This window comes from Leucoraja erinacea, chromosome 1 (genome assembly GCF_028641065.1).
Source record: "Leucoraja erinacea ecotype New England chromosome 1, Leri_hhj_1, whole genome shotgun sequence".
In the NCBI taxonomy this organism is placed as follows: Eukaryota; Metazoa; Chordata; class Chondrichthyes; order Rajiformes; family Rajidae; genus Leucoraja; species Leucoraja erinaceus.
In genome coordinates, this window is record NC_073377.1 from 83,846,509 (window position 1) to 83,873,220 (window position 26,712).

At 44.0% G+C, this 26,712-nt stretch overlaps 1 protein-coding gene across 1 annotated transcript in view; it reads left to right on the forward strand.

Annotated features, from left to right (window-relative positions):
* Positions 1–705: 705 nt before the first annotated feature.
* Positions 706–26,712, forward strand: part of lgi2a (leucine-rich repeat LGI family, member 2a) — a 47,144-nt gene continuing 21,137 nt past the window's right edge. Inside the window, 6 exon segments of the mRNA XM_055638146.1 lie at positions 706–1,119; positions 1,980–2,051; positions 11,714–11,789; positions 11,839–11,842; positions 11,883–11,946; positions 12,107–12,178. Coding sequence (XP_055494121.1) covers positions 938–1,119; positions 1,980–2,051; positions 11,714–11,789; positions 11,839–11,842; positions 11,883–11,946; positions 12,107–12,178 — 470 coding nt within the window. The 5' untranslated portion in view covers positions 706–937.

Here is a 26,712-nt window from a genome sequence, read left to right on the forward strand (position 1 = left end):
CTTCTCTCCAGAGATGCTGCCTGACCCGCTGAGTTACTCCAGCATTTTGTGTCTACTTTCGATTTAAACCAGCATCTGCAGTTCTTTTCTGCAAGCTTTGGAATTCTCCATCCCCAGAGGACAGTGGAGACTCAGAGATTGTGTTTATTTAAACTATAGATCAATAGCGGCACTATAACACAGCAGTGCCTGCACTCACTTGCAGGAGAATATCACATCACCGCATGCGTTAAAGATTCACCATCTCGTCGGCTAAATGGAGCCAATTTATCATTTTCTCGTCGATTAGGGATTTCCGATTCAATTTGGTGCAACTGCCAATCACTGTTATCATGTTGAAGTGGGGTCGGGGGAGGAGGTGGTCACCTCAAATTTGCTAAAAGGAACCTGTTTTAACAGAGCGAGGAAAAACAAATTCAGATTCCCGAATGCTCACCCTCTAAGTTAATTTTGAAATTTGAGGATTTTTCTGTGTTGCAAATTCCTCATTTGACGAGGATATAACTATTATTTTAATATATATTTTCTGAAATTAAAATAAACCTGACGGGCACCCCAGTCACATCTCCTTTTCATAGTTACAAGGTCCAGATAAGTTTTTAAACATGTAGTTATAAATTAATGATGTAGTAATAAACCCTGGAGTACAACGGGTCACAAAATCAATACACAGTCAGTCAGTCACTCCCCCAGGGCATGAGGTAAAGCAGCGGGCAAGGGCAACGAGACCCGTCCTGTCACAAGTGGATATTTTTAAACTCTCGGGAGCCCGCACATTCAATAAATAATTCATTGGACCCTGGGCTGCAATTACTGGCTGATGTCAGCGCTTTCGCCCAAACAGCGCACGGTGCAGAAAGAGGAAGGCGCACGGCGGTGTATGGTGAGATCTTCCTTTTTAAATGGCCGAGTGTGAGATCGCGTCAAAGGCCAAAAAATGTGTACTCTGGACAGGAGCGTTGTCTTGCTTTCCATGGTAATTGGGATTAGCTTGTTATCCGGTAAAGTGATCGGAAAAGCACCGAAATGTCCTTCTCGATGCAGCTGCACCAAAGATACAATCATGTGCATCGGAACTTCATCTGTCCCAAGGATTACTGCCAGCGATGTAACGTCCCTGTAAGTAACCAGAACCGACCACTCTATATACTTTGTTTATTATTACTGGGAAAGAAATGACAGTCCTTATTATCTCAGCTGTCGGACAATCCTGTTTCAAACGAAACCCGAATGCAGACATGGGAAATAAAGTTTAAATTGAAAGGCAGGCGACAGAGATTGTTTATATTATTGTGTAACTATATTCTACTGCAGTGTGTAACATGGAAACAATACTGGTGCATTCAAGACGCTACAGAGAAGAATGCTGAGCGGATCATTTCAGTTCCACAGTACCTTGCAGTCAGCGTACAGCATCGACCAGCAGTGCAGAATAATCCACCACGGCGTTTTGCGCTTTAAAGGGGTTTTATTTTTTCGCAACGCGATAACGTTATGAAATTAGGCAGCAGAACGTTTTCTCTTAATTTTCGCTCTTCTAAACCACCCCCCCCCCCCCAAAAAAACCCAGCAGCACAAGGCGCGGGGGGAACTGCTGCCGCCTCCCCCCCCCCCTCTATTTGTTTAATTGGCATCTAATTTTTAAAAAAATATTGTTTTATTTCAATTAACACATTTGTGGTTTTAAGCCAGAAAATAGAACATTCATATTTATTCCAAGATTACAAAATATTAAAATTACAAATTAAGTTGGGATGTATTGAGAGAGCGTAAATATTTTAGCAAGAGATAGTTGAGCACAACTGGGTGAAGTATACGAGGGCTTTCGCTGAACAAAAGTAGTCGTATTGTTCGCGGCTTTGAATAAAATAAAGCACATGGTGTATAAAATGAATACTGAAGAGAATCGATGTCAACTTTGCGGTCAAATCGCGGGCGATCTACATTACCAACGGTTTGTTTTAAACTTCTATCTGTAGGAGTTTGGTGAATGGAAGTTACCGCGAAATAACGGAAGGGATGTTTTCAAGCTTACCGTTTTTGCAACTTCTGTGAGTATGTGTGTGTTTCTCGTTGGACTGGATGGATAAACGCCGACACACTCTCCTTGGGCAAACCAACACGAACCTCTGGCAAAATTGTTAAACCGACTAACATAATGTGCCGAATTATCAAAACAATGTGCAACTCCTAAAAGCTGTGAATATGAGATACGCATTAGTCACAAAATATGTATAAAATGCCGTTTCAAAAAATTAGAATTGACTTTAGTCAGAATATCATTATCGCGATGAACAGATTTGAGATCCATTCCAGGGCGGTTATCATTTTGTAGTTATGTAGAAACAAAGAACAGCAATGAAAAACACAAAGTGCCGGAGTAACAGCGGGTCGGGCAGCATCCCAGGAGAACATGGATAAGTGACGCTTCGAGTCGGAATCCGCTGAGTTACTCCAGCGTTTTGTGTCACAGTTACTGCTGCACCCGCTGAGTTTCTCCAGCATTTTTGTGTACCTTATACAAAGATGGCTTAGTGAAATGAAGGATGGCGGGAACCCACAGATAAATGCGTTCGAATGAAATCCCACTGACGAATCACGATTCAATAAATATTTTAATAGTTAATATTATTCGTACTCGGAAACGTCCCAAGAATTCTTAAACCATTCTTGGCTGAATGGATCATTGACCTCGCTACCGCTGTAAGATCCATAGGATTTGGATGCATTGAGGTAATTCCCATTATCTTTGAGGTCGGAGGCCGCTGCCAACCAGTTGTCCAAAGCTTTAGTGGATACAGGGCATCAGCCATCTGAATGCAGAAGTGATAACGGTGTCCATCAAGGAAAATTCCTTTTATGCATACATATTTGGCTAATAAAATGTATTCAATTCAATTCAATTCAACTTGCCACAGCAAATCTTAATTGATAATTTATAAACTAAAACGCAAAATGTATACATTTATCATTGATAATAATGTATTGAGGATGAAGAGATGGTTGCTCATAACATCAGAGCTCATCCATGAAAGAGAACAAAGTTAAAATAATGCAATTAGCAGAAGATACTAAAGATGACCATCTTCTTTGTCTAAGTACATTGAAGAAGATGGCTCTGAATTCAGGACTAAACATGTAGAGGAAAAAGTACGCTATTGAACTAGGGAAGAAAATAAAGAAATGGAGAGTTAAATCCAGCAAATTAACCTTTCATCTCCACAATATGCTTGTTGATAGGTTGTAGCCATTAGCGAACCTCAATAATCCAATTTTGACACTATTAACACAACAATATACACAATTGCTTGTACACAATTTGTATATTAGTATTAACATTACACCCCCCCACCCCACTACCCATGATTAAATGTTAGTTTTAAAAGGAACTAGACTAAGTGGGTCTCACACGGGTGGACTGGACCCCCTATGCATCCCATTCCCCAATGCAATATTCCACCATGGTGTGGGAGAGGGGGTGGGTGGGTGGTGTGAGGGAGAGGGGTGGTGTGGGGGTGGTGGGGGGGGGGGGGGGGGGTGGTGGGGGGGGGGGGTGTGGGGGGGGGGTAGGGTGGGGGGGGGAAGGGGGACGAAAGGGAAGGGTAAAGGAGGGGTGTGAATGTGTGGGGGTAGGGGGGTATGTCGGTTGGAGGGAGAGGGGGGGGGAAGGGGTGTGTGTGTGGGGGGGGGGGGTGAGTGGTGCGTGGGAGGAGGGACTCCACTCAGTGGCCATTTGCCGCAGCACCACACAGAACCTCCCAGCTCCACACATCGGCTTCCTCGACTCCACACAGTGGCTTCCCCAACTCCACTCTTGCAGTCTCAATCTGCACGGCTTGTGGACTCAGCCCCGCCACCGGGGACTTATTCTCCAGTGGGTGTTACCTTCATGGTGACTGACAGGCGAGAAGACAATCTGACAGGCGAAAAGACCAATCTGCTGATCTCATGATTTGTTAAACCTTCTTAACTTTTGTAATCTTCCACCAATTGGAACAAAACTTGGAACAGAGGAGAACAATGAGTAAGGTGGCGAAAATATCCTAGCGATATAGGGTACGGTTTTTGCGCAAATTAAAAAAAAAAGCAAACCGGAAGAGGACAAGGTGAGAGTTTTAGTAATAGTGTAGATAGAAGATAGAAGATATATATAGAGAAGATAGATAGATAGAAGATTATAAGTAGGACATGTGCAGGGAGCATTGGCTGTAAAAATATTGAATTTTCCCACGGTTGCATTATTTTCATTTTAATTAAGTCATTGCTCAGCATAATTTTGAAGTGCAGATATGCAGCAATACATATTTCATCAGTAGGGATGTACAAGAAGACTGAGATCAATAACGAGGAATATTAAGAGACATTTATTATATTCATCCTAATATCCCAGATGTTTTGTGATTCAACAGTCTCATCCTGTGACTGCACCATTGATCAGGGTGAACAATTAAATGAGAACATAGGTTCATATGATTGGTACAGGTTATTAAAACCCATTAATATATTCCATTGATCAACTTAAAGCGTGGCTCATCTATACCTTGGCTCCATATACCTCCCTTTGCTCTATATCCTATGATACTCATATCCAGCAAAATCATCTATAAATCTTAAACATAGAATATCGGTGCAGGAGGCCTGCACCACCATTCATTGTGATCATGGCTGATCATCCACAATCAGTAACCTGTGCCTGCCTTTTCCCCATATCCCCTGATTCCGCTAGCCCCTAGAACTCTATCTAACTCTCTGTTAAATTCATCCAGTGAATTGGCCTCTGCTGCCTTCTGTGGCAGAGAATTCCACAATTTCACCTGTCTCTGGGTGAAAACGTTTTTTCTCATCTCAGTTTAAAATGACCTCCCCTTTATTCTTAGACTGTGGCCCCTGGTTCTGGACTCCCCCATCATTGGAAACATGTTTCCTGTATCTAGCTTGTCCAGTCCTTTTATCTATAGAATTAAAAGTCTCATCTTCACCACTTCCTGTTTGCACTGGGCTTTGATTTTAGAAACATCGCTACCACATATGGCTGTGATTTTTTGGCCATCTTACTCCACTGCTGGATTCCTCCTCCGCTGCCCAGGCCCCGAGGATTTTTCCCATCAATGAAAAATAAAAGACTTATTAGTGTTTAAAAAATCTTGAGATTCCCTCTCCTGTCAATCACTGCCATGAAGGCCACACCCCTTCTGGTGGGAGGGGGAGGGACTATAAACCCGAGAAGTGTGGGCCTGGCTCAATCTGTCTGCAAGATGGCAAGGGAGAGGTCACGACTCTCTGTCTGTGCTGGGAAACTGCAGAACACTGCGAGTATGCAATGTACTTGAATAAATGATTTGTTAGCCCTTAATGAAAATGAAATGAGTTGTTTGGCCTGCCTTGTGCTTGAAAATGCAATGGCAATGGAAATGAAGTTAAAATGCAATCAGCTGTTTGTCTTGAGCCTGCCATGTGCTTGAAAGTGCAATGGCAATGGAAATGAAGTGAAAATGCAGTCAGCTCTTTGGCTTGAGCCTGCCCTGTGCTTGAATCTGCAATGACAGTGGGAGTGAAATGAAAATGCAATGAGCTATTTGGCCTGCCCTGTGCTTGAAAATCTGCAATGCAATTGGAAATGAAATGAAATGAGTTGTTTGGCCTGCCTGAAACCACAAATTTCAGCCCACAAAGCCCCTATTAGCTGAGAAACCAATCCCTTTTGCCCAAAATGCCCATATTAGCCCGGGAGGAGCATTTGGGCCCAAAAGGTCCATGCCCGGCCAGGAAAAGTCCACAAAAAGTGCCTTTCACTGAGATTTCACTCAGAAGAACCCCTTTGGCCCATCAGAAAGTATTTCCCCTGCAAGTATTAAACCTCATTCCAGTATTTTATCCCTCCCTTCATTTGCTCCCTGTGAGATCCAGGCCATGACAGACTTTCCTCCTTCATTGCTGTGAGCTGCAAAAAAAGAGAAATATGTCTAAAATTGATTCTCCACCCTCTTTCCCTTCTCTTTCACAGAGTCTCTCACCTGTTTTGGGCAGCATTTCTGCCAGTTTCTGAGCTGCCAGCCCACCAGGCATGAGTGACTGAGCTGCCTGCCCACCAGGCCTGAGTGACTGAGCTGCCAGCCCAAGAATCCATTTGTCCCACAATGACCATACTAACCCTCTGGAAACAAGTCCCTTCGACCCACAACACCCATACTAGCGCTCCAGAAACCCCCCCCCACTGGCCAGCAATATTGGAATTGGTGGAGAGGTGAAATATTGCATTGGGGGACCAGCCCTCCCGTGTGAAACTGGGACCCAACGGGTCCCACTTAGTCTAGTAAATTTATACGTTTCTATAAGAAAAAGCTAAGTAGTTTAAATCTAAGCTTCAAACATCTTAGCGTGGTGGAATGCAAAACCATGTTTATAGAACTCATTGTCATAATGTAATCCTTGAGCCATGCTAATGGTGAATTTACATTGCGATGGTATGTTGTTCCCTGACTTCTCACCAAAAATTTTCTTTTCCCACCCCCCCAACCATTGTTTCTGGTTGGGAATGTAACACAATTATAAATACATGTATCCTCTGAACTAATAGATCCCGTGCAAATGATTAAAAAAAATCCATTCAATACAACGGTTGAAATAAGTCACTCACGTTGCAGTCTTTTTATTACTTTTTGTGTCTTTGTACGTGTTTTTAACAATGCAAGTCATAACTGATTTACCCGTCAAAAACCCATGCTGACCGTCTTGAGCTAAATGTGAGCCAAGAATTTGTCAATGACTATATATCTTGAATGCAACAATAAATTGCTGCACTTGGAATAGCAACAACAAATTTAAGTATATCATAGTGACTTCCCTTCCTTCTTAATAGATGTTGCCAATTGTATTAAATTGTAAATACATGTTCTCTGTTTCCTCTCTTTACTGTAATACTTGGTTCGGTTTCCTCCCAAACTCCAAAGAGTACAGGTTTGTAGGTTAATTGGTTTCAGTAACATTTGAAATGTTGGCAAGTGTGTAGGATAGTGCTGGTGTAGGAGTGATTGCAGGTCGACAGGAACTCGGTGGGCCGGGGGTCCTGTTTCCACGCTGTATCTCTAAACTCCAAAAGACCAAAGTCTACTTAATGTTTCTTCTATTTACTTCTTCTATCTACTTCTATGTTTCTAATGAGAATTTGTTATAAAATTAATGTTGAGTGTATTTGACTGAAATACACCACAATATCAGATATGTAATTCATATTTGCCTAATGCTTTTATATTACTGCCAAAAATTAAAACACTGCCATTTCCAATATCAAACATCTGCTTCCATCTTTCTCCGATCAGGTAAACCAAAGTCTGATGTATTCCATGCCAGCAACTTGCATCATCCTCTGAAGTTCACTTACTATTGCATTTCATATTAAATATCATGTGACTACTTTCAGGCGAGACCAAGCGCAGGCTTGGCGATCGTTTTGCCGAACACCTCCGCTCAGTCCACATTAACCTATCTGATCTCCCAGTTGCTCAGCAATTTAACTCCCTCGCCCATTCCCAATCTGACCTTTCTGACCTGGGCCTCCTCCATTGACAGAGTGAGGCCCAGTGCAAATTGGTGGAACAGCACCTCATACATGTATTTCGCTTGGGTAGCATACACCCCAGCGGTATGAACATTGACTTCTCTAACTTCAAATAGCCATTGCTTTGCCTCTCTCTCCATCCCATCCCCCTTCCCAGTTCTCCCACCAGTCTGACCATCTCCAGCTACATTCTATCTCTGTTCCGCCCACTCCCCTGACATCAGTCTGAAGAAGGGTCTCGACCCGGAACATCACCCATTCTCTCCAGAGATGCTGCCTGTCCCACTGAGTTACTCCAGCATTTTGTGTCCACTGTCAGAGGAGTTACTGATTTAGAGAGAGTTTTGTGCTATATGTCTCTGGAGTTATGTACTGCTGTCAGAAGGCCCAGAGTTATTCCATATATATTCTTCAAAGTTAAGGGCAACTTCTATTCCATTAATCCACTTTTGATTCATAAAAACAGGCCTCATTATTGAAGCATTAAATTGTTTCACCATCAGAATGATAAGGGCAGTAAAACATTTTGATTTTACTTCTAATGATAGAACACAATACCTGGTAGGAACAGTGTTCAAGAAGGAACTGCAGATGCTGGAAGATCGAAGGTACACAAAAATGCTGGAGAAACTCAGCGGGTGCAGCAGCATCTATGGAGCGAAGGAGTTCCATCAGTCTGAAGAAGGGTTTCGGCCCGAAACGTCGCCTATTTCCTTCGCTCCATAGATGCTGCTGCACCCGCTGAGTTTCTCCAGCATTGTTGTGTACCTGGTAGGAACATCTTTTTTTAAAGAAAAGTTTTTTTAAGGCAGAGATAGATAGATTCTTGATTAGTACAGGTGTCGGAGGTTATGAGGAGAAGGCAGGAGAATGTGGTTTGGAGGGAGATTTAGATCAGCCATGATTGAATGGTGGAGGAGACTTGATGGACCGAATGGCCTAATTCCACTCCCATCACATGACCTTATTTTCTGTTCATAGAAGAATAGAAACATAGAAAGTAGGTGCAGGAGTAGGAGTAGGCCATTCGGCCCTTCGAGCCAGCACCTCCATTCGATATGATCATGGCTGATCATCCAACTCCGTATCCTGTACCTGCCTTCTCTCCATACCCCCTGATCCCTTTAGCCACAAGAGCCACATCTAACTCTCTCTTAAATATAGCCAATGAACTGGCCTCAATTACCTTCTGTGGCAGAGAATTCCAGAAATTCACCACTCTCTGTGTGAAAAATGTTTTCCTCATCTCGGTACTTGGTTCAGTGTTAACTTCAATTGCAAAAATAGTGTCACTTATTTAAATTCTTTTTTTTTTTTTTGCAGGGAACCAAATGCAATTGATGCTATCCTAATCTTATAGCACTAAAAATGCAGAACTGTCAGAGGGGTAGTTTTCATCATTATTTACTGATGGATATTGTAGCAATGATCTTTTTACAGAGTACTAGAACATGAATTATATATCTATATCAATTAAAAAAAACACAGAACTATATATCTTTCAATGCTCAACTAAATGTTTATCGCCACCTCAACAAATACCATTTCATTTTTTTTTGCAGTTTCCAGAAATGACTTCAGGCACCAGCACACACAATGGAGTCGGGTTTTGGCTGTAATTCTTAAATGCAATCAATATTAGTAAAAGCTCAGAGTTCACCAATCTTTGCTGCTGGCAGAACAGTGTTTCAATCTTTCTGAAATGCTTTGTGTGTTCTGTCAAATTCAAGTATGCTATTGGCACAGTGTATTATTGTAGCATGTTGCTGATCCACATCAAACATCAAATGGGACATGATGGATTTTTAATTCAAACTTCTATCTTTATTAGAGAATAAAACAGAATAAATAGGAGTAAAATAAAAGTATCACTTACAGTATAAACAATATACAAATCATAAAAATGAAAATGCAACAAAGAATTTTGGAAAACAAACAATTGACATAAAGTGTGAGTTTCTAAATTTATGTGAATTGTTAAGTAATTTTTTATAAGAATTAGGAACAACAGTAGGCCACATGCCCCTCAACACTGTGTAGGAAGGAACTGCAGATGCTGGTTTATACTGAAGATAGACACAAAGTGCTGGAGTAACTCAGAGGGTCAGGCAGTATCTCTGGAGAAAAAAGACGGGTGATGTTTCAGGTCTGAAGAAGGGTTGCAGCCTGAAACATCACCCATCCTATTTCTCCAGAGGTGTTGCTTGACCCGCTGAGTTACTCCAGCACTTTGTGCCCCACAACACTGTTCTGGCATTAATGATCTGATCATTAGGCTCTACACCGCCCAGTCACCACCTTCCTTGATTTTGGCACAAATCTACCTATCTCAGCCTTATGTAAGTGTAGGGGTTCCTGCATTCATATTTCTTTGAGGTGGATTCACAACCCGTTAATGCAACCAACAGTAAACCCTTTTCACATAAATGCCATAGCTCTTCATCATTGGACTTCAATTGGATTTTATGTTGGTGACTTTCTTCAAGCTATTCCCAAAATGATTTGCTTTGCATTAATCATAGTCCCATGTAATATTAAAACTTTCTGAACCCAAATCATCTTTCTTCTGTTGGAAGGTACACAAAATTGCTGGAGAAACTCAGCGGGTGCAGCAGCATCTATGGAGCGAAGGAAATAGGCGAAGTTTCGGGCCGAAACCCTTCTTCAGACTGATAGGGGATGGGGGAGAACGAAGGAAAAGGGGAGGAGGAGGAGCCCGAGGGCGGGCGGATGGGAGGGTGGGAGGAGACAGCTAGAGGGTTAAGGAAGGGGAGGAGACAGCAAGGGCTAGCAAAAATGGGAGAATTCAATGTTAATGCCATCCGGACGCAAGGTCCCTCATAATTGGGGAGCGTCTGTAGTTCAATTATAACATGCATTTCAGGACGTACACAACGTCATGTGTGTGTGTGTGTGTGTGTGTGTGTGTGTGTGTGTGTGTGTGTGTGTGTGTGTGTGTGTGTGTGTGTGTGTGTGTGTGTGTGTGTGTGTGTGTGTGTGTGTGTGTGTGTGTGTGTGTGTGTGTGTGTGTGTGTGTGTGTGTGTGTGTGTGTGTGTTGCCTGTGTGTGTGTGTGTGTCTTCCTTTGAAACGATGCAAAAAAGCGCAGATCTTTACAAATTTCGGTAGTGAATTAACATGAGTGCAGAAATCCACTCCTTGGTCAATTATTTTCCCACATTTTTAACAAAATTGTTCACAAAACTCAATTTTTAAAATATAAACGCCGCTCACCAGCTGCTGACGTCACAATGCCCACATGCCCATCAATCCAGGCCCACCTGCGTCCTGGCCCCGCCCCCCCACGGCTGTGGATTAAAGGTGCAGAAAAATCGATAAAGTTCTGCAGAACAAAGATTCTACAGCTGCATTCCGCTATAGCTTTGTTTAACAGATCTCAGGGCAGCGTCTCCTCATGCACTGAACTTCTCCTCATAAGTTCTGCTGAACTTTCTCCTCACAGCTGGCGCAGCTCACAAAGCCCCACCCGCCTGCGCGCCCCTTCCATGCCCTGCGCGCTCATTCCAGCTGTGGGTTTCATAGAGTCAGAAGCCAGTGCTTCTTTACTGTGAACACTCGCTCCTGGGCAAACACGCCTTGCGTTAGCAGCTTTAAAGGGCTGTTGTCAGCTGGCAGTTATCAACGGCTGCGGGCGTCATGAGGCCGAGTTACGTCAACACCCTCCTGCCCTCACTCCTCCCCTCCACCTCCCCCCTACTCCCTTCCCTCCCCCGCATCCCCTCCCCACCCTCCCTTCTCCCCCATTCCCCCTTCCCTTACCCCCTCTCAGCCCTCCTCTCTCCCTTTCTCCCTCTCTCTCCTCCCATCTTTCTCACCCCTCCTCCCCCACCCTCACCCACCCTCCCTCTCCTCCTCCCCTCCACCCACTCTCCCTCTGTCTCTTGCCCTTCTGTCTCTGCCCCTTTCTCTCTGTCTCCCCATACTCTCTCTGCTCTCACTCTCTCCCCCCCCCCCCCCCCCCCCCCCCCCCCCTCTAGACACACGTGCGAGTTGGGGGCTATGCGTAAGTGGATAGGGCGTTATATAAATTAAATCTGTCAGCTTTTCTTGTTTGGATGCTGTTGCATTGAAAATTATTCATAATACAAATGTAACAGCATAATTTCCATAATAGCACTGCTGGTTTTTATTTCAGGCTGCTGAATTCAGATTCAGTTACATCAATAAACAGTGATGCCTTTGCTGAGCTGCCACATCTTGAGTATTTGTAAGTTCCTCTCGTTTTGCATTTTCTATTCTCTTCATCAATTTACAAATGAGATTGGTCAACCATTTGAACTAACTAAATGTCTTCATGTCTCCAGATTCATTGAAAATTGAGTCGATATCAAGGCATGCTTTTCGAGGACTCAAAAATTTGATCCATCTGTGAGTCTTAGTGTTGTTGTCCTTGTCAAGTTATTGTCAAATCACCACAGTTCTTGAATTCTTATGTCTATAGAAACACGTCACACATAAAATCTAGTCATTTCTCAGAAGGTATTTAAACTAATGAAGTAATGCTTTAAAATGAATTATTTCTTTTCAGTTCTTTGGCCAACAATGGAATCAGATCCTTACCAAGGGATGTCTTCATTGACTTGGATTCCTTGATTGAACTGTAAGCTTCTCACACTTTTTTTAGCAATACTTTAATTATTCAGTATAATGAACTGGAACATGTTTCATATGCTATTCCACAAAAGTGTACAACATTTAGTTATAAATTAATCATTTATTTCCAAATGTTATACAACAAACTTACAGAAAATCAATTTGTATACTTTGCAAGAATACATTTGGGCACAGAAAAAATGTGCTTAGATCACTGTACTGATATGAATGTGCTTCTTATGATCTTTGCTTACACGTATGCCTTGCAAAATAGTTGTATCAAATATTATAACATAAAGATTGATCTTTTAATTCTCTTTACTTAGATCTAAATCAGAACAACAAATTTGTAAAAAAGACAAACCAGTAGAGTGCTGGGATATTTGCTGCTGAAACATGCATTTACAGCTTTATGATTTCATAACACGATAAAGTAACTGTACTTCGCTAGACTGCATTTGCAAGAAACATAAAACAAAATTTCAATGTCAAAGACTTAAGTAAGGTTTCTTTATCAATTGTTTTTGTTGAAAAAGAAGGGAAGAAATGGCACAGTTGTGCTTTTCCAAAAATAGTGTCAAGGACAGGGTGAAATGTTGACTACATTTGTGAAAATGAATGATGTGTTATATTAACTGCAGTATGTTCTCATTGATGTCTGTTGCTGACAAAAGTTTAATAGGAAAAACTGGTGTGTACATCAGAGGTTAATGACATTAGTAAAGTCCAAACATTATAACTTTAGTTATTTCTATTTATACCACCTATCACTCGAACTGGAGGCACACCTTAGTTTCTTCTGCATTGATTTATACCTCACAAATTAATTTGACAGCCTAAAGATCACAAATGGTATCAGAGATCACACGTATAGGTGATGTAAACCTACTTGGGCTTAGTAAGTTAAACTCGGATAGTCAGGTAATGAAGTAGACATTAATTTGTCATAAACCTTTCCAGTATTCACCACAAATAATGTTCAATATTATGTATCCATTTGCCAAGTTCACATCCCTCTTCTCAAACATGATTCCATTTAAATAGATTCCACAGTGTCCCTATTTGATACAGACTATCTAAACTTAATTGATTAAATGCTATACAGAGTTAGAATATGCAGCTGATATTTAAAAATAAATCTCAGACTTGACCACATACAGAAATGATTAATAGAAATCATTCTTTCATTTGAGGTTGCATTTCATATTTTTGGAAATAAATAATGTGGAATCAAATCTGATAAATTCAGAAGAGGAAAAGAGTTTATTTAGTTCTAAACGTAAAAGAGTTCCTTAAATACAAATTTGATGCATTTGATCCGGTAGAAAAGTGAAAGGGCAAATTTCTTCTATGTTTGAGCTCCTCCAATTCAGGGGATCTTCTGCTGGGCTACACTTCAGCCTATACCTTACCGTCACCAGCACCTTCCACCCCAGAAACCCATATTCTCAGCCTCTCAATTACTTTCAAGAATTAGTGCGTGTGAGATCACCATTGGAGTAATCCGTCATGTGTGTAATGTTCCACTTTTCACGTTTGTGATTAGTATTTCCTCACATTGAATGAGTCATTAGTGCTGGATTTACAGCTTACATATCAATTGCTGGGTTCATTGGCACACACTGTTGTTGATGTGGAAGTCATTTAGCGATTAGGAGCATCCAATGAACTGAAGAATGCCTCAACTTCCTAGGATATGTCCTACTTGACTGTTAACCTTGCAGAAACCACAATTTGTTCCGATTTTCCAAACATCTAAGATGGCGCCTACCTGCGGCATGTTGCCAGCGGCACAACTTCAAATCGAATGGAGGGGAATCCCCGACTTCGCGGTGGCACGCAGGTACAGTAAGTACTGTACCTGTAAACACCGGGGAGGCCTTCATGGAGTCCGGAATCGAGCCCGTTGGGCAGGGTCTCCCAGCAACAACGGAGCTAGAGGCCGACTAAGGGAATTCATGATCTCAGGGGAATCCCTGACCTCGCGGAGACTCCCAAGTACTGTACCTTTAAACACCGAGGAGGGCTTCATGGAGTATGGAAACGTGGCCGTCGGGCAGAACTACAAGTAGGACTGAAGTGGAGGGGACTTCGGCCCCCTCTCCCTACTATCCTACTGGCCAATGTACAGTCACTAGAAAACAAAGTGGAGGACTTAAGGGCAAGGCTGCTTTACCAAAGGGAGCTGAGGGAATGCTCTGTGTACTGTTTCACAGAGACATGGTTCACCCCCAGCTCCCCAGACTCAGCGGTCCAGCCTGAAGGGTTCTCCATCCACACGCAGGCATCTGGGAAAGGGAGAGGAGGAGGCGTCTGCCTCATGGTCAACTCTGCGTGGTGCTCAGACGTGGCAACCCTTTCCAACTCCTGCTCTCCACACCTCGAACATCTGGCGGTGAAGTGCCGTTCCTTCTACCTACCGAGGGAATTCTCCTCCATCATCCTGACCGCGGTCTACATCACACCTCAGGCAGACGTCCGTCTGGCACTGGAGGAGCTGCACGCCTTGGTCAACAAACATCAGACAGTTTACCCAGAGGCATTTACCACCGTAGCCGGGGACTTCAACAAAGCCAACCTTAAAAAATCGCTCCCTAACTTCCACCAACATGTCTCCTGCAGCACTAGAGGACCAAACACCCTCGACTATTGCTACACCACCATCAAGGATGCCTATCACTCTATCCCTCGCCCTCACTTTGGTAAATCCGACCATACTGCTTCTTCCTGCCTACAGGCAGCAATTGAAGAGCGCACCCCCAGATGTGAGGACTGTACAGAGCTGGTCGGGGGAGTTGGGGGGGGGCAGAGGAACTGCTCCAAGACTGATTGGAGTCTGTAGACTGGGCAATGTTCAGGGACTTACAATACACAATACAATACCGTTTATTGTCATTTGAACCTCAAATGAAGTTCAAACGAAATTTGGTTTCTGCAGCCATACAACAAAAAGAAAAGAACCAAGACACACACCGACACAATTTACACAGACATCCATCACAGTGAATCTCCTCCTCAAAATGATGGAAGGTAAATTCTTGTCTCTCCTCTGCTCTCCATTCTTCTCCCGATGTCAAAGCCCCCGGCGGGCGATGGTAAGTCCCGCGGCCATCAAGGTCGCGCCGGGCAATGCAAGGCCGCGCTCCGGGTCTTGATGTTGGAACCTGTGGCGAGCGTTAGCAAAGTCCCGCGGCCATTAAATCCGCGCCGGGCGATGTAAGGCCCCACTCCAGGTCATTTTCAACCCCACAATTCGGGCGGGAGAAGTTGCCGTTGCGGGAACTCCGAAAAGCGGTCTCCCCACCAGGGACCCGCGAGCTCCCAATGTTACCGTCCACAGGGCCTGCGGCTGGAGCCTCCGAAGCTCTGAAGTCGGGCCGCAGCCGCGCACCACCGCAGCTCTCCGCGCTCTGAAGCCGGCCAGCTCCACGATCGTAGGTCCGCAGGCTCCGCGACTGGAGTCCCAGATCGTTCCGGTTGGAGGCCGCTCCACGGTGCTAGGCCCCAATGACAATGGAGACCCGACAGGGAAAAAGTTGGGTCCCCTGTACAGGGAAGAGATTTAAAAGTTTCCACCACCCCCCACGCATACACAGTTAAAAACAATTTTTTTTTAATTACATTTTTTTTTAAAAAACCCACTACAAACTACACTCAACAGGACAAAAAAAATTAAAAAAGGCAGACGGACGGCAGAGGCCGCTGCAACGTCCATCGCGCCACCCACATATGCAACGGACCTGAATGAATACGCTACAGTCACAACAGACTTCATAAAGAAAGATGTGGAGGACTGCATCCTAACAAAAACCTTCCGAGTGTTTCCTAACCAGAAGACTTGGATGAACCATGAGATCCGCATTCTTCTGAAGACCAGATCCCGGACATTCAGGTCTGGAGATACAGAGGTCTACAAGAAGTCCAGATACGACCTTGGTAAGGCCATCAAAAAGGCCAAAAGTGATCTGCTCCAAGCTGGAGGATGAGGCGGATGTTCGGCAACTGTGGCAGGGCTTGAATGCAATCACCTCCTACAAAGCGAAATCATGAGGCTGCTCAAATGTCAGCGAAGCATCACGCCCTGACGAGCTCAATGCGTTTTACGCACACGTTGATAGGGAGAACACTGATGTGCTTTCCCGAGCCCCCATTCGCCGTGATGGTATTTCGGTCAGTCACAGAGGCCGACGTCAGAAGATCCTTCAGAGGGGTGAACCATCGGAAAGCACCTGGACTTGATGATATACCCGGGTGCGGCCAACTGGCTGGAGTTTTTACGGACATTTTCAACCTCTCAATTCTGAGGTGTAAAGTTCCCACCTGCTTTAAAAGGGCATCAATAATACCAGTGCCCAAGAAGAGTAAGGTGACGTGCCTCAATGACTATCGACCAGTGGCACAAACGTCTGTGGTGATGAAGTACTTTGAGAAGTTGATCATGGCGCAAATCAACTCACACCTCAACAAAAACCTGGACCCACTGCAGTTCGCTTACCGCCACAACAGATCTACGGTGGATGCGACCTCACTGGCTCTCCACTCCGCACTGGACTACTTGGACAACAAAAACTCATATTTCAGGCTGTTATTCATTGACTACCGCTCAGCATTTAATACCATCATCCCGTCCAAGCCGGTTACCAAGCTCTCAGAACTGGGTCTCTGTGCATCCCTCTGCAATTGGATCCTCGATTTCCTCATCCACAGACCACAGTCTGTCCGTATTGGTGGAAATGTGTCATCCTTGATAACAATCAGCACGGGAGCATGCTCAGCCCCCTGCTGTAGTCACTCTATACTCATGACTGCGTAGGCGGACATAGTGCGAACTCCATCATCAAGTTCACCGACGACACCACTGTTGTGGGACGAATCACTGAGGGTGATGAGCCAGAGTATAGAAGTGAGATCAACCGATTGACCAAAAGGTGCCAGCACAATAACCTGGCCCTCAACACCAGCAAAATCAAGGATCTGATTGTGGACTTTGGAAGGAGTAGGATGGGAACCCACAATCCCATTTATATCAACGGGTTGATGGTGGAAAGTGTCAAGAACTTCAAATTCCTGGGCTTGTATATTTCCGAAGATCTCTCCAGGTCCCAGCACACTGATGCAATCATAAAGAAAGCACATCAGCGCCTCCACTTCCTGAGAAGATTACGGAGAGTCGGTCTGTCAAGGAGGACTCTCTCGAATGTCTACAGGTGCACAGTAGAGAGCATGCTGACCGGTTGCATCGTGGCTTGGTTCGGCAACCTGAGCGTCCAGGAGCGGAAAAGGCTGCAAAAATGTTGTAAACACTGCCCAGTCCATCATCGGCACTGACCTCCCTACCATCGAGGGGATCTATCGCAGTCGCTGCCACAAAAAGTCTGCCAGCATCACCAAGGACCCACACCATCCTGGCCACACACTCATCTCTCCGCTGCCATCAGGTAGAAGGTACAGGAGCCTGAAATCTGCAACATCCAGGTTCAGGAACAGGTTCTTCCCCACAGCCATCAGGCTATTAAACACAACTTCAAACAAACTCTGAACTATAACAGCTTATTGCATTTTATCTGTTTATTTATGTGTGTATATATATATTCCATAGTATATGGACACACTGATCTGATCTGTATCTATGCCTACAATATTCTGTTGTGCTGCAGCAAGCAAGAATTTCATTGCCCTATCAGGGACACATGACAATAAACTCTCTTGACTTGACTTGACTTGACTTGAGTTTTAAGAAAGGGTGGCATAGTGGCGCAGCGGTAGAGTTGTTGCCTAACAACGCCAGAGAACCGGGTTCGATCCTGATTATGGGTACTGTCTGTACGTCCTCCCCGTGATCTGCATGGGTTTTCTCCGGGATCTCTGGTTTCCTCCCATTCTCCAAAGACATACAGGTTTATAGGTTAATAGGCTTTGGTAAAATTGTAAATTGTGCCTAGTGCATGTGTGGGATAGTGTTGGTGTGCCGGGATCGCTGTGGTTGCAATTTACCTAGTGCATGTGTAGGGTAGTGTTGGTGTGCCGGGATCGCTGTGGTTGCAATTTACCTAGTGCATGTGTAGGGTAGTGTTGGTGTGCCGGGATCGCTGTGGTTGCAATTTACCTAGTGCATGTGTAGGGTAGTGTTGGTGTGCCGGGATCGCTGTGGTTGCAATTTACCTAGTGCATGTGTGGGGTAGTGTTGGTGTGCCGGGATCGCTGTGGTTGCAATTTACCTAGTGCATGTGTAGGGTAGTGTTGGTGTGCCGGGATCGCTGTGGTTGCAATTTACCTAGTGCATGTGTAGGGTAGTGTTGGTGTGCCGGGATCGCTGTGGTTGCAATTTACCTAGTGCATGTGTAGGGTAGTGTTGGTGTGCGGGGATCACTGTGGTTGCAGTTTACCTAGTGCATGTGTAGGGTAGTGTTGGTGTGCCGGGAGTGTTGGTGTGCCGGGATCGCTGTGGTTGCAATTTACCTAGTGCATGTGTAGGGTAGTGTTGGTGTGCGGGGATCGCTGTGGTTGCAATTTACCTAGTGCATGTGTGGGATAGTGTGGGTGTGCCGGGATCGCTGTGGTTGCAATGGGCCACAGGCGCTGCATTTTAAAAACTAAAACAAAAAAACCCTAAATTGTGGTATCTGTAATATTATCAATTATAATAGATCACATAGTTAAGGCAGGTTGTTAACCATATAAGCACCTTTTAGTTGAGCCTTCAACTCTCAAGCTCAAATGGAATAGTTGAATCCATTGCAACTATAAATCAAGGAGTCAGAAGGTTTAATTGTCTCGTGCACCAGAACAGAACAATAACATTCTTACTTGCTGCAACTTTACTGACCTATTTACACAATAAAACAAGAAATAAATATAGAATAATCAAATAGACAATAAATTATCAGTAATACGTCTGGTATCCTAAAAAGCATCCATACTATTTAAACCTGTTGTCATTCCTCAGCTGGCTGGATGGGGATGAAAATGACAACATTGTTGTGGCAGCAGGGTGGTTCATTCACTCTATAACACATCTTGTAAAGCGTTCAACAAGGTTCTGCATGGTAGGCTGCTCTGGAAAGTTAGATCGCAGGGGATCCAGGGAGAGATAGCCGAATGGATAGCAAATTGGCTCCATGGAAAGAAGCAGAGGGTGATGGTGGAAGATTCCTTCTCAGATTGGAGGCCTGTGACGAGTGGTATGCCTCAGTGTTTGGTGATGGGCCCGTTACTGTTTGTCATCTACATCAATGATTTGAATGAGAACATACAGGGCAAAATTAGCAAGTTTGTTGATACAAAAGTTAGTGGTTTTGCAGATAGTGAGGATGGTTATGAACGATTGCAGCAGGATCTAGATCGATTGGCCAGGTGGGCGGAGGAATGATTGATGGAATTTAATACAAAGAAGTGTGAGGTGTTGCATTTTGGGATGTCGAACAAGGGCAGGACCTACACATTAAATGGTAGGCCTCTGGATAGTGTTGTAGAGCAGAGGAATCTAGGAGTACATGTGGATGGTTCCTTGAAGGTCGAGTCGCAGGTAGATAAGGTGGTCAAAAAGGCTTTTGGCACTTTGGTTTTCATCAGTCATGAGTATAGAAGTTGGGAGGTCATGTTGCAGTTGTATAAGACGTTGGTGAGACCCCTGTGTGGACAGGACGTCGAAGGACGAGAAGCCGAAGCCAAGAAGCCGAAGCCAAGATGCCGAACGTACATCACGCCGAAAAGCCAAGATATCGAACTGACACAACGTCTAAAGGATACGAAGTCAAACAGACATGACACCGAAAGGATACGAAGCCGAACGGACAAGATGCCGAACAGAAATGACGTCGAAAAGCCATGACATCGAACAGACAATACGTCTCCGGGGACGGGATTGGTCCAACATCTTGTCAGTCATCGACAAAGGTCAGCGATTGGTCCAGACCCCCGCGTCCATCACATCACTGGCCGGGGGGAGATGGGAGGGTGGGGGTGGAGCTTGAGCTTGCGTTTGTAAAATGGTGGCAGTGACTCCAAGCTGCTGCAATTGCCACAGAGGTAGTGGTGTGGTGGACGTGGGAGTCTGGACCAATCACTGACCTTTGTCGATGACTGACAAGGTGTCAAACCAATCCCGTTCCCAGAAACGTACAAGGTACAACAATTTAAAAACGTGACAAGGAACAACAATTCTTGCAGCAAATATAGATTATTTAAAGTGTTTCATACCTATTTATCATTTCGGCTTCATGTCCGTTCGACGTCATTTCCTATCGGTGTCGTGTCCATTCGCCGTCCTGTCCATTCGCGGTCATGTCCATTCACCGTCTTGGCTTTTTGACGTGATGTCCGTTCGGCATCTTGGTGTGGGCGAATTGGGCCAAAGGGCCTGTTTCCACACTGTATCACTCTATGACTCTTTGACACTAGTTGGTAGATTACACATGGAATTTTACAGTCCTAGGAAGCCTGAACATACAACAACTTTAATAACAGTAAAAAGAAGACTTGTTATCCATAATAATGCAATAGATTACTACAAGCCCACCCAGTGATTCACCCAGGATACTAAATTTAACGAAAATCAAATTAAATAGAATTCAGAACTGGTAGCTATTATCAGAATAAAATCACCTCATTTTGTTGAATGGTATAATTCAAGGGGCTGTACATACAGTTCCGTTTCATCAAATATTTTTTCTGTTCACCTTAACACCACCAATAGTTAAACTAATGGAACATATACTGTATTCAGTTGTTAATGAATACCAGTTTGCATTTCTATAAGTAGCTTTCCTGTTTTTAAAAATTATTTGAAACCGTTCTGAGAGAATTTGCATAAAGTCATATTTTATGGGCCAGGAGCTGGAAGATAGGATTAGGCTGGAGTAGCATGAAAAGATGGCTAAATGGCCTCATTCAGTGTTATAATTTTCTGCAGTGCAATAATTCTGAATCCACATTTGGGTTCCACATGGGGCGTTCTGGCGGTCAGGATTGAACCAGGGACTCTGGGGCTTTGAGACAGCAACTCTACAAGCTGCGCCACACCTTGTAACAGGACAGATTATGGGATTGCAAATATTGTGTTTCTCCAATAGACATGACTGGATCGTGTTTTATCGAGTTGGAGCATACGTACGGCAGCTTTCCCTTCACAGGAAACTTTTGACCTCTATTTCAACTGATAGGGTAACGATTTGAGCAACTTATAATCAAATAGGAGGCATTGCGAACAAATAGGAAGGCACATCTCTCCCGGGAACTGGACCATTTACAGTCTCACACTTCCAGCCTTCCTGAAGAGAGTTGTTTCAAGGGAGGTTGTAACCTTTACTTCAAAGTAGAGCCCAAGATGTGTATTTTATTGCACCTCTCCATTGGATTTTGGTAGATTTTTTTGTAATGTTCTCTCTTGTCAGAAGCATATAACATTAAGTGCAAAAGGGAATAGCTTTAAAGTGAGGGAGGCGACATTTAAAGGAGATGTGCAGGGCCAATTTCTTTACACAGAGGCTGGTAGGTGCTTGGAATGCGCTGCTAGGGTGACGGTGGAGGCAGTTTTGATAGAGGCATTTAAAAGGCTTAGTCGATCAGGCATATGGATATTCAGGGAATGAGGAGACATCGATCACATGCAGGCAGAGGAGATTAGTTTAATTTGGCACCATGTTCGGCACAGATAAAGTGCGCTGAAGGACCTGTTCCTTCAATTGTTCTAGTAGGAATCTGGTCATTGGATTGTGCTGTTGTTTTAAAGTTTCCATATTGAGAGTTCACATTGCCACCCACGCTTCATGCCTCGAGGAGATGGGCGAGGTGCTGGTTTGTTTCTGGATCATTTGGATGGGGCGGAAAATATTGAAGTTGTCAGCGGGGCCAAATCTTTGATACAAGACCCATGAAAGAAGAGCATGTGAAATATTTTGTTTCTATCACAATATCAAGCCATAAGTTAATCACTCCAAAGGATGTTTATCTGCTGTGAGCTGACAAAGCTTCTCTTGCACTAGTGGAAGTAATTGTATCCTCCGCTCTATTGCCGCAGTTTGTCTCCTTGAGCTGTTTTTCTGAACCTTGAAGAGTTCTTGGCTGTTAGAACAGATCACCTGATAGATATCTGAAAATGATCCAACATAAAGCTGGGAGGTGGACTCACTTTTTTATGCCTTAATCAATGAACTACAAAGAAGCAAAGTTTTAATTTGTCTGATAAGGAGCTGGGTGTTTCCACCTGGGTGGGTTGTAGAATGTACTGAAAGGTGAGGAGTTGAGGATTACGGGGAATTGACACAGAGGGCAATTTGAGATCTGGGTCCATGAGGATTGTCACATTTGCCAATCCTCCAGACATTTGAGACTCCACACTCCTCCCCTGAGCTTTTAGGAGTCACACCTGCATCTAATCTGCTCCCCTAATCTATCACTTGGTATAAATACCTAAGATCATCCAATTGGGTGCCGACTAATCAGTTCTGCATTCTAGGTCTATCTTTCGGTTCCATTCGGGTTCAGATTTGGGGTTTTCTTCAGTACCTTTCGGTGAGCCTGCATTCGAGTCCTTTCCATTTCTGAGCCTTCTGACAAAGACATTGAATGGAAGGGAAGGTGCTCCTATTTTCTGGTATTCTTGGAGTAGGCTCCTGGCACCTGCTTCACCTGGTGGGGTCGATAGTGGGGAGACGGGACCTGTGTGACAGACTTGGCTACACCCACAACTCTCTGCAATTCTGCAACTCTCTTGGACAGAGCTGTTCCCAAATAAGCTGTGATGTAACCCAACAGTATGCTTTCTACAGTGCATTTGTAGATGTTTGTAAGAGTCGTTGGAGATATGCCAAATTTCCTCAGCAGACATAGAGGTGTTGGCGTGCCTTCTTGGTTGTGACCAAAAGCATTACATTTACTTTAGCACTTCAAAAAGCTAAGTGAGTTTTAAGTAAGGAAGCCATGATTAGCCGGAATATGGATCTGATATAGTGTTGGCATGATTGTTCACATTCGGCATTTATTTTGTCTGCTCACTTGATTTTCATTGCATGTGAACTGATAAGCAATTACATTAAACACGCCGTGGTCTGTGACATGGATGCCAAGTACATTTACTTTTTTTTCTTTCGAAATGACATGTAGGCAGTTTCACACTTGGTTATAAATTATGAATAGTCTGTGAAATTTCCCATTTAAATTGTTCAGCAAATGCTCAATCTGAACAATGAACAAGATTGTGAAAAGACTTGGGATTTCTATTCTTTCACTTTTTTTCACAAACGACCAATTTATTACAAAGATGTGAGGTATTAAAAACAGGCATACACTTACTGGGTTCTCTAACTTTATTCAGTGCAGTAAGTTCCAAATGGGATTCTATGTAAAAGGGAGATTATTTTGCATGGAAAAAATAATGGTCCACATTTTGTGTGATATTGATGGCAAACCTTTCAGCAGGGTTATAATTGGCAGCAGCCTTGAGATTTCCATGCAGATCCCAAAGCTGCTGTCAACAATTCAAAACTGGTCAGCAGTTACCTTCAATTCTTAGAGCTCAGCAAGAGAGTGAAATGCTGCAACCTGCATGGGGGTTTCAATGCTGCAGCAAGTCAGAGGAGGTGCAGAGAGCAGCCATGTGGATTGGAATAAAGGAGAATTGTGAGAGAACCAGGTGAGTATTTGTTAATTTTGAAAGTGTGTTTTAAAGTGTTCAATTGTGTTTTTAAATATATTGAAGTATGTTCAACTAAAATTTAAAAATAATTTTAATAGCTTTCGATTACTTTTATGTCTGAAACTTTTGACAATATTAGTTCCATTCAATTCTGGGGGAATTACTTAACTTGCTGCAAGAACATTTCCTCCATTTTGTGCTGGGTTCAGGTCATTCCACTTGATTTTTATTTGGTGCTAAGCCTCGCAATGGGGATATTACTAACTTCTCCTCCAAGATCGCAGGGGTGAGTGCTTTAATCATGTATTAGTATCATTGCCAGATGTACCAACCTTCCTCTCATCACAAATCCATTCTATTACTTTCAAAGGAATCTACCATAGTGATAGATTTTCTATTCCAATGTATGCATAATAGTGTATAGCAAGGGAATTATATGGACTTTGGGTTTATCCCAAGAGTATTTTCTTATTTTAACAGTGAAACTAATTTTCAAAAGGTCGCACCACTATTTCATTTTTACGATATTCAATTTAATTTTCATTTGAAAGTTGTGATTAAACTTAATACAAGGCATGTGTTGTTGGGATGGCATTGTGCTGAAAATGGAACTTGAGGACATTGTCAAATAGATAGATGGATAGATGAATAGATGGATAGATGAATAGATACTTACTTTATTAATTACTTTATTAATCCCCTCAGGGAAATTCAGATGTCCAGTAGCCAACACAGTCAGAACATAAAGCAGACAATACATAAAATACGGACAATACATAAAAGCAATAAATACTTACAAAGAACCCAATAAATAACAATTAAAAGTGCAAAGCATCCCCAATGGCTGCAGCGGTGAAGGATCTCCTGAACCGCTCTGTTCTACAGCTCAGGGAGAGGAGCCGGTTGTTGTTCCGTGTGCTCCTCTGATTCTCCAGAGTTTCATGGAGGGGGTGCCCGGAGTTGTCGAGGATGACCTGTACCTTGCTCCTCGTACACCTCTCAAGCACAGCCACCACAGAGTCCACTCTCCCCCCCAGCACTGAGCTAGCTCATTTCACCAGCTTGTCCAGCTTCTTGCTGTTTTTATCAGTGATGTTGTTACCACAGCAGACAACAGCGTAGAAGATGACACTTGCAACAACAGTATGGTAAAACAAGTACAGCATTTCATTGCACACATTGAACGATCTGAGCCTTCTGAGGAAAAAGAGATTGCTCTGTCCTTTTTTGTAGAGGACATCGGTGTTGACAGACCAGTCCAGTTTGTTATCAAGGTGCACTCCCAGATATTTATATGTCTGCACCACCTCAATGTCCACCCCTGCAGTGTTAACTGGCTGAAGGGGGAGCTTGGACCTGTCAAAGTTAACAACCATCTCTTTTGTCTTGATTGAATTCAGGATGAGAGTTCTCTTTACTCCAGACACAGAAAGCACTGGTCAAGTCCCTGTATTCCTCCTCATGTCCGTTCCTTACACATGCCACAATCGCTGTGCCATCAGAATATTTCTGAATGTGGCATGTGTCAGACTTGTATTTAAAGTCTGCAGTATACAGGGTGAAGAGGAACAGGGCCAAACCCGTTCTCTGTGGGGCTCCAACATTGCACACCACTGTCCCGGAAACACAGTCCCCCAACTTAACAAAATGTGGTTGTCCCGTCAGGTAGGTGTGTATCCAGGAGGTAAAGGTGGAGTCCACCCCCATCTTCTCAAGCTTGTCTTTCAAAATCAGGGGTTGGATGGTGTTGAGCGCACTTGAAAAGTCGAAGAACGTAATCCTCACGTAGCCACCTGGTTCGTCCAAAAAGGAGTAAGTTCGGTGCAGCATGTAGAGGACTGTGTCATCCACATCAATGTTCTCCTGGTACGCAAACTGTAGTGGGTCGAGTGCGTGCTGGACTTGTGGTCTCAGGAGATGAATGAGTAGCCGCTCCATTGTCTTCATGATATGAGAAGTGAGGGCCACCGGTCTGTAGTCGTTGATCTCGGTCGGCCGACCTGCTTTGGGAACCCGGCACAAGACATAATGATTTCCACAGACTGGGTACCCTCCCTGAATGGAGACTCCGGTTGAAAATGGTCTGGAGAGGCTCCGCCAGCTGAGCCGCGAGGTCTTTCAGTAGCCTGGGACATAGACCATCAGGGCCAGCTGCTTTACCAGGACGCAGCCTCCTCAGCTCAGCTCTCACCTCGTCCGCTGTGAAGAACAGTTGGGGGGATGCTGGCATAGGAGGTGCTGCAGCTGTGGTGTTAGGGGGGGGGTGGGGGGGGGCTGCCTCGTGGAGGTGATGGTGGGGGAGAGGCTGCACCTGCACCTGCACCTGCAGAGGTGGGAGGGGACACCAGATCAAACCTGTTATAAAACGGGTTAAACTCATTGGCCTTGTCCATGTCTCCTGACGGCTGGCTTCTCTTCTCCTTGAAGCCAGTGATGGTCTTCATTCCTCTCCACACATCTTTGATGCTGTTGTACTGCAGTTTCCTCTCCAGCTGCCTTTTATAGTCCCCTTTTGCCTGCTTCAAGCTCCTTTTCAGGTTATGCTGCACCCTCTTGATCTTTTAACCGGTCACCAACCTTGATAGCCCCTTTTGCTTGTTTAGGGGGCTCTTGATGTTGCTTGTAATCCAAAGTTTGTGGTTGGGAAAGCAACAAACAGTTCTTACTGGCACAACAACATCCCTGCAGAAGTTGATGTAGTCCGTTGTGCATCCAGCCATCCTGTCGATGTCCATACTGCTGTTGAATTCCTGTGGCTCCATCAGTACATCCCAGTCTGTGCATTGAAAGCGGGCCCTCAGAGATTCACTGGCGTCTGGTGTCCACTTTCTAAAAGACCGGGTGGTTGTAGGCTGTCTCAGTACACAAGGTTTGTAAGAAGGCCTTAGGTAAACCAGGTTGTGATC